Source organism: Populus euphratica, unplaced genomic scaffold, assembly GCF_000495115.2.
Source record: "Populus euphratica unplaced genomic scaffold, PopEup_1.0 scaffold27.1, whole genome shotgun sequence".
Classification (NCBI taxonomy): domain Eukaryota; kingdom Viridiplantae; phylum Streptophyta; class Magnoliopsida; order Malpighiales; family Salicaceae; genus Populus; species Populus euphratica.
Window position 1 is genome coordinate 934,411 of NW_011499899.1, and position 9,073 is coordinate 943,483.

At 36.4% G+C, this 9,073-nt stretch overlaps 1 protein-coding gene across 2 annotated transcripts; it reads right to left on the reverse strand.

The window, feature by feature from the left end:
* Positions 1–530: 530 nt before the first annotated feature.
* LOC105132538 (C2 calcium/lipid-binding plant phosphoribosyltransferase family protein) lies at positions 531–4,462 on the reverse strand. 2 transcript variants are annotated; one of them, XM_011036103.1, is made up of 2 exons: positions 3,164–4,462; positions 531–3,127 (listed from the first exon to the last, which is right to left on the reverse strand). In XM_011036103.1, the coding sequence occupies exons 1-2, from the start codon at positions 4,051–4,053 to the stop codon at positions 817–819; spliced, it is 3,201 nt and encodes a 1,066-aa protein (XP_011034405.1). In that variant the 5' UTR covers positions 4,054–4,462; the 3' UTR covers positions 531–816. The 2 variants fall into 2 exon arrangements, with proteins under 2 accessions (XP_011034405.1, XP_011034404.1); XM_011036102.1 differs by having other exon boundaries at positions 531–4,462.
* Between the last annotated feature and the right edge of the window lie 4,611 nt (positions 4,463–9,073).

Here is a 9,073-nt window from a genome sequence, read left to right on the forward strand (position 1 = left end):
TATGATTATGAGCTATGACGAAATTAGGCTTCAATCCTGTTACATGTCTCTCTTGTTCTAGCTACGTTAGCACATGCTCCTTGTAATTACGACCAATCCTGGTTTATTTTTTTTTTACATTAATAAAATAACTTCACTTGCTCTTAAGCTACGCAATTTTATTTTATTTTATTTATAAAATATCTAAAGCAATTTATGAGATTCTATAGGAATCATTTAAGATTATATTAAAGTTTCATTGATCGCCTAGTAAGTTAATCTTTATCAAGTTTCTCATGGAATTTATAATAAATTTATATTACTTAATAATTTAGTTTTAAAAAATAAATTTAAGTAATTAGAAAATATATTGTTTTCAAAATAAAATTTTTATTAATTTTAAAATATCCAACAACAAAAATTACCAATACCTTGAGGAAGCTTAGAAAGAAAAGAAATGATTAAGTTAGCTTTTAAAAAATAAAACAGGAAGGAACAAGTCACGGGGAGTCGGAGAAGAAACGACGCCCGGTGGTCCCCATTAAAATATAGGAATGAATAAAAAGAGGAATAAATCTCATGAGAAATATTCTAGATATGAAAATGGGAAATTGCATAAAAGGAACCTCAAATGGGCCGTTCTTGTGGCCGGAGCCCATGGTATGTGGCCCGTACACATGGGCCACACATTCTGAGCTTGCGGTACTGGGCATACAGCTTATTAATTAAGCACTACTTTGACCTAAATTAATTATCTAATTTTCAATTATTTATGCCAGGAAGAGGATTAGGATTAGCAGCTTGGCATTATCACCTACTAAAAATCATCCAATCGGCTTACATGATTCGATCAGACAATGAAGGGAGCCTCCTAAAGAAGTTCAATGCCGGCGATGGCATTCTATCACGGAATATCGGATGCCGGAAAAAATAGAATCCTGATGCCATAGCCACCATCTTGGAGGGTACCATATAGAGGATCATTGCCACCACAAAACACAGCCCCACAAAGATCCCCGTGGCTCGCGGGTCCCTCCATGTCACCAGTGCTTGCAACCGTTCCCCTTGCGAGGCAAAATCCCCCAACACCGTCTGAACACGTGCCCCAAGCATGCGCAGCTTATCGTACCTTGTGCGCACCATCTCCGGCGGCCTAGAACTCGGCAGGGGATCAAACTCCTCATCAAGTTCATCACGATCAGCACTATCAGCCAGTGAGAGCTTGGGATCAAAGTGGGGCAATGGCTCCTTTGACCGAAACCTATAATTCCAAGCGCCAATCACAAACACATAAAATGCTAATGTGGGGACGATTAAATCAGGGAACCACACAAGCATGATTAGCAATGCATGCACAAGTATTGTAGACGTTGGATTCTTCCATACACGTGTATCATCGATCCATCGTACGATATCAATCACGCTAGCAATCACGTTGATAATCCTAATCCAATTGGCTCGTATCTTCCTCATACTAAATGCATGTGTGTCCACATCAAGCATGTAAGACACCACCTCTCGTCGCAGCGATGGCTCGGATCTTGACAAGTGTGTGGCTATTATCTTAACTGCCGTGTTCCTCAGCAATTCTTGCTGGACCACCCCCAATGGCTTCAGATGATGCATCAACGGCAAAAGGGGCTGTGTGTACACGTGTAAGAAATCCAGTGTTGGAGTTGCACGAACAAATTTTACAGCCACTTCAATCTCTCCCATTTTCTTAACTCCATTATTAGTCAACAATATCAAGGGAAATCTATTTCTATACACTTTAGCCGTCTCCAAGGTAGATAGACGTACCCGAACTTTCCCCATACGAAAATCAGGACGCGTGGCAGTTTTATCACCATCGATCTCGTATACTCCCGAGCTATCAAAGACCCCAATAGTCAACACGGTACATGGGTCGTAAACCTTCCACGTGTACTGCTCATTCCATTTAGGATCCAAGCTATCACACACAGTTCTGGTTCGGACCCATTTGGGACCGTACTTCGCCACACAATAAGCATCAGTACAGCCCTTACCGTCTACCGTTTTCATCGGTGATAAATTCTTGCACCCAATGATACCCAGCTCAAAAGTCCCCACCGGTTGCTTCCACAGTTGCCTTGCCGTTGGCCTGTAATCGCTGCTCATGTGCGCTGCTTCATCCATCACGTGGTACCCACCATCGAAACATAACCTCAACTGGACCCTACCTCTGTAGCCCTCTTTTTCACTCCTTGGATCTTCCAAGCTGAACCACCTAGACGCCACTTTCCTGTCATCTACCCGTCTCTCGATAGCTGAAAGTGCGATCCTCACCATCCCGATTGTAACCGGCCCTTTTGGTTGCCGGTTTTCTAATGTGAAAATCAATTGATCACTACATGGCTCCGCCGATACAAATAACAAATCCTCGTTCCATGACGGAGTGCCGTTACGTGAGACTGAAGTCTTTGTTTTTTGCACTTGGAAACCTAGTTGGGCTTTGACTTGAACTGCGGTTTCTTTTAACGGCATCAACGGAAAAATGTCCTGGGCTTCTAATACAGTAGCTCTGAGGTACCATAACTTTGGAGACAAGTAGACTTTAGCTCTAGAGTTGATGTTACCGGCTGTGTCGGTCTTCCAAGCATCAGGGAATGAATCATCAGCTTGTGTGCCTACCCACGTGGCAAGCATCAAATCGCTTCCGTAGGCTCCACCTCCTTCCAGCCTGTACCATTGTGGGGCCAATGGGCTGTCCGGTGGGTCCCGCAACGGGATCTCCGTCACATCAAAGCAAATTCCACCTAGGAAATTCGCCGCTGCTGCCATCTCGGATGATTGTGGGTCATGTGGGTCCCACACTGAAATCTCGACTATGGAGGAGGAGTCGGGTGCATCGCGGCCAAATGCAAAAGTCTGATCCCACTCGAAGCATAATGTTTTCCTGGCGGGCTTTGATTGTACGCGGCTGTTTGAAACCTCAATCCTTACAACCGGGTTCCCACTGGTTGGTAGGTACCGAGCCTTCACTACCCGAACAAACAAGTAATGCATCTTTTCAACCAGATCAAACGCTGACCGCTCAATTGAAATACTTTCCTGTGGTTCCAGTGTGTAATTCGAGGTTGGAGCCACTGGCCTTATCATGGGTTGTGGAGCGTTGATTCCTGATACTTTGATTTCGGGAAACGATCCTGTCGAAGCTGACACGATCTCTGGTGGTGCCGGGCCCCACTTTCTGAATGTTGGCTCTAAGACGATACCATCGCCGTCTTCTTGAGCAGGCTCATTTACTGCTGCTGAGAAAGGTGACGGGTCCTCTTTGTTTTGACCACTAGGTCCTTGTGGAGGTGGTGATGGTGCCACATCAGATTCTGGTGGTTTATCAACTTGAATAGGTGCTGGTGCATTATCTGAAGGTGGTGGTGGTGCTGCCGCTGCTTCAGCTTGAGCTGGTGGTTCCTCATTGGACTTTGCCTCTTCAGCAGGTTGCTCTTTGTTTGACTCTGTCGTTGCCCCTTTTTCTACATCAGATTTCTGAGCTTCAGCTGGTTGTATTACTTCAGATTCTGCTGGCGCCGCTGCTTCAGCAGTTGGCTGTGGTGGTGAAGGCTCCTGATTCGTGTTCGCTTTCGCTTCCTCTTCCTGTGCTGTTGCTGGTTGTGGTGGTGGTGGTGGTGGTGGTGGTGGTGTAACTTCATCCTGGTAATAGATCCTTAATCCGATGTCACCTTGTGTCCAACTAAGCAAGTATTTTTTCTCCAAGGGATAATATATCAAAGCCTCCTCGCCTTTTCTAACAAACTGGCTCGAACTTAATCTAATTCTACCAAGATGGTTGCTTCTTCTAGTTGGACCATAATTCTTGTCATGGTAAACATCGAGCTCAAGCATGTCCCCAAAAACATTAGATGGCTTACCAACGTTGAACTCAAGCGTTTCATTCCATGTTGGGTTCAAGTCACGAATTGCTGATTTCGTCCTCTTTCTTTGCCCATAGAAATCGATCACGACGTATGGACTCGAGCTTCCACGGCCATCTTTTGGTAAGAGGTTCCGGGCATCAACAACTTCAACTATTAGTTTCTGCTTCGTGGCCATTACTTGCGGGGTTGATTTGGAGCAGGAAATCACTAGCTAGCTAGTGATTAATGCGATGGTGGGTTTTTCTTTTCTCGATCGGGTGCAATGTTACATTATTGGGGGTGATGGTGTAGAAATAGTTGATAAGTTATCGTTTCAAAGTGTGAAAAGAGGAGTGTTTTGGGTTTATAGAGAGGTGATATATAGTGAGAAAGAGTGAAGAAATCAAAGAGAGATGATCTCAAGGATAGTGGGTTCTTGGTTGTGAATGAGGGGACGCAGAAAAAGGAGAGGGAAAAGGAAGAGTGTGGAGATAAGAAAAACTATAAAGGTGCTTAACTTCATGTGCAAGGACATCTTTTGACCAAGACGGTCTCTTCAAAACCAGTTTTAGTAGCTTTGCTTTGCTTGTTGCCGGTGATCCTTTTCCTTCCACATTGAAGATTCCTTCCTTTACCTTTCGCTTTTCAAGCCGATCGCCTCCTTCACTGGATTTAAGTATATTTATATCAAGACTTTATATCAATTTGTAACAAGCTTTTGTCAAAGATAAACTCTCTTGTCTCACCGACCTTGAAAATTTGGTCACCTTACAACTCTTATAATAATTGGGTAATCTGATAAAAGATGACGCGTTAGCTAGTCACCGAATTCTCTTTCCCACATCTCAATGAAGGATTTTGGTGATGGTCGATCACATGATGCTCGCTCCTATTCATGACTATATTGCAGATATGCCATGTAAATGCAAATGTAACTTGCTCGCTAAGTGAGTGTGTATTTGGAGCAGCGGTGCAATTAATATTTCAAGACATTTTATTTTATTATTATTTTATTTTGAATTATTTTAAGATGTTGATATTAACAATAATTTATATAAAAATATAAAAAATATTTTAATGTATTTTTAAAATATATATTTTTTAAAAAAGTAACTTCCAATTAATCCTATTCACCTCCTATACCGAGCAAAGTAATTTTAGGAACATGGAGATACAAATGTCATTGTATAGGCGTAATAAGAATGTTAGCTGCTTAATCATTGCTAGTGTCGTTAATAAAAAATTTTGGGTCAAGAGACTTTAAATTTGATAAAAATAAAATTGTATTTTCTTATAGAAATAGACTTCTTAAAGGAAAAGGACATGCTTATATAATATATTTAAATATATTTTTAAACACAAAAACAAACAATATCAAATTATAAAAGTATTAAAGGGGTTACTACCATTTCGTTAGCTGGATCATGCAATGGACATGTATATGTTTTCATTGAAGCTTTTGTAGAAATATGCAATGATCCATAAAAAGGATTTGTTTTCTTTTTTTTTTTCCTTTTCTTCTCCATCGAAGACACCAAAAAGGTTTTGATGTTGGAAAAAGGCAATTAAACATAATCAAAGAGGATGAGAATGGAAGACAAGAGGTGTAAGAATAAAAAAGGTGGACATTATTATTTAGGCATTATCTAATTCACAAATTATTACTAGAGGTGGTATTAGATATTCATACAATAGATGTAAAAATAAAAAATTTACTAATATAAATGTTGTGATGCTGCATTTCCTAAAAAAAGGTTCTTAGAGAAATGCTCATGTTGGTATGCACACGAAGAACTATGTGTTTCTTATGATAGCATGATAGAGAGGATAGTTGGGTCAATTTATAGTGCTAGCAACGTGCATGGATTGTAAATGACAATATTAATCTTTTTTTGAACATGGTTATAGATATGATGAGAATGAATCAAGATCATGGTTATAAGAATTCTTATTATAAACCTAGAATTGGTAGGGGAAGAAATCTTGTCGCATAAAAAAAAATAGATACTTTCCAATTACACTTATAGTGCTAGCAACGTGCATGGAGTTGTAAATGACAATATTAATCTTTTTTTTAACATGGTTATAGATATGATGAGAATGAATCAGGATCATGGTTATGAGAATTCTCATTATAAACCTAGAATTGGTAGGGGAAGAAATCTCATCACACAAAAAAAAAATAGATACTTTCCAATCACATCTAAACTATAGAGGTTATTCATGTCACCAAAAGCAATTAAGGACATGACATAACATAGTGGATAGAGTGAGGTGCACTCTTCTGATAGTGAAGCCTGGAAGCACATTAATAATATGTATCCTTAATTTTTAGTGGAATCAAGAAACATGCATCTTAAGTTATGTATAAACGGATTCAATACATTCAGGTTATTTGTTACTCCTTATGCTTGTTAGTCAATGATACTCATAGTTTATAATTTGTCATTAGGATATATATGAAGCTGAAGTTCATATTTTTATTTATAATCATACCTGATCCTAATAGTCTAGGTTAGAATATAGATGTTTATCTTCAATCGTTGATCAATAAGTGAAAGTATTTCTAGTCATCCGAGGCTTTAACTTATGATGTATCAAGAAAACAAATTTTTCTGATGAAGATAATTTTAAAGTGGACTATCAATTTTTTTTCTACTTATAAAATGGTTTCTAGATGAATTACACATGAAAAACTAACATGTTCATATTGTATAGAAAATAACAAGGAATTCACTTTAATAAATAGAGTAAATCTTTTTTTTTTTCTATCACTAATGATTTTTACCAATAACTCACAAGTACAGAAAGAACAAGAAAGACTACATTGTTAGTAGAGTTAAAAGGAATGTTGCAGCGCCGCTTTCTTTCAGGTGGGGAATTGGATGACATGGTGTTGAAGTACTGTGACATTGTGTTTGTTTTTTTAATCTTGTAAATAGAAGTTTTGTGATTTTGGTTTGACCTATAATTGGGTTAGGCGTAGTATTTTATAAGAGCTTTTTTATTAGATATCAATCTCCTCTATCATAACTTTGATGTTATGCACATAAGAAAAAAAATATGTTTGAGAACATTTTCAACATGGTTATAGACGTGAAGAGGAAGACATGGGACAACATTAAGGTTGGAATGAATATAACTTTGTTTTGTCACCGTAAAAATATAGAGTTAGTTTATGTTGAATTACGGGTCGTAAACCCAAAAGTCAACTTTGTCTTAATCAATAATGCACAATTACATGTTTACCAATGGCATAAAAATTTGCGTTTTCCTGATGGACATGCCTAGAACATATCAACGTTGGTGAAATTGAAAGATTATAGATTGTATGGAATGAAAAGTCATGATCACCACATGTTTATACAAACACTTATTACACTAGCTTACCTAGATTTATTGTCAAAGGGAATATGGATGCACTCATAAAGATCAATCATTTCTTTAGAGATATGTGCTTTAACAAGTTGCAAATACAACATATGAAGAGTTTTAAAACGAATATCATCCAGATAATTTGTAAAATTGAAATGATATTTCCTCTATTATTTTTTAACTTGATGAAATATTTACCCATACATTTAATGTTTGAGGCAAAAGTTGGAGGCCCAGTTTAATATAGATAATTGTATCTATTCAAGAGGTTGAGAATTACACATGTACACATGTATCATAATAAAAAAAATATTTTATTTTCTTTGCATAACTCAAAGCATTTGTTTAATTCCTTGCAAATACTTGTTCAACATTAAAAGAAAAGTAAAAAACAAAATACTAGGTGCATGTTGAGGCTTCAATATGCAAGGCTTATATTGTTGAAAAAATCTCAACATTTATCTTGTACTATTCCGAGCCTTAATTGAAAATAAAAATCAACCAAGTTCAAGGGTATGATAATAGTGGGGAAGTGACTTCGAGTGAGAACTTGTCAATATTCTCTCATCTTAGATGACCTGTACTAAAAAATATTGTAATGGAAAGATATTTGTCTAAAATAGAATTCAGGCAAGCATAAAATTGTATGTTATTTATCTGCGATGAATTAAGACCTTTTATTTACTAAATATACTACTTCAGATGTCATTATATTCAAACAATTTATCTATTATAATATCATAGACAATTACATTGTAAAATTTCCTGTAAGTAACATCATCAATATTTACTATCTAGATACTCACAACTAACTGAATCTCAAACATTTTAATTACAAGATAAATACTTTTCCATGTAGTTCAGAATACATATAAATATTGTTTAATTATTCTTATCTCGCAGGATACTTAAGTTAATTACATATTTCTTATTAAATATTCATAGTTGTATTTTATGTATCATGTTTATCAACTAGGAAGGAATATTAGTGTTACTTTGTCTTTACTAAGTTTAAGTCTTAAAATAAAGGTGAAATGCTACAATAGAAATTTCATTAATGGACATGTGTTTCATATTAAAAAATATGAACATGGTAGAAAGACATATAACAATGAGGGTTGTTAAAAGATCGACTTATAATGAGTTTGAAGTTCACTATTATAAAAAGTTAGAAAAGATAATTGAATTACAATATCATAATGAACATAATATAGTTTTTTATTTAAATGTTATTGGTATGATATCACTGATAAAGGAATCATAATAAATCATCATCATGGTTTAGTCAAAATTAATTCAAAGGCTAAACTCCTCAACGTCGATGATGTCTTTGTTTTTGACAAGCAATACCAACAAGTTTATTACAAATACAATAATTTCTTTAAAAAGGATTGTTCAAGACTTAATTGGTTATCCGTAGTGAAAATCAAACCCAAAGGATGTGTCAAGGTTTTTTAGGATGGGAATGATGAATTAACTTTGGAAGATGTTTCTTTCACTGTAATAGATAACTTGTGGATGACCTATAGTGTTTCGACCATTGGATGCTCGTAATCGGTTCTGATAACTTAAACACTAAAGTTCATGGCCCTGTTAGATCGAGTACAAAAACATACAGCCCATCTTAATGAAAAATATAAACAATTCAATGTTATTTATCAAAAACTTTGCTGAGAGATTATAGAGATAAGATCATAAACAAGTGTTACATATGCACCTCCTAATTGGCCATATGGTCTCAACAATAACCAACCTCCTCCTCTTTCAACGCCATTTTTGTTTAGTTTTATTTTTTTTGAATGTATAAATATTTAAATTTATAATAACTTTTGTTTAGTTTT

Bases quoted from the DNA above. Each gene is read 5' to 3' on its own strand.
- LOC105132538 (XM_011036102.1), bottom strand. From the start codon at position 4,053: ATGGCCACGAAGCAGAAACTAATAGTTGAAGTTGTTGATGCCCGGAAC.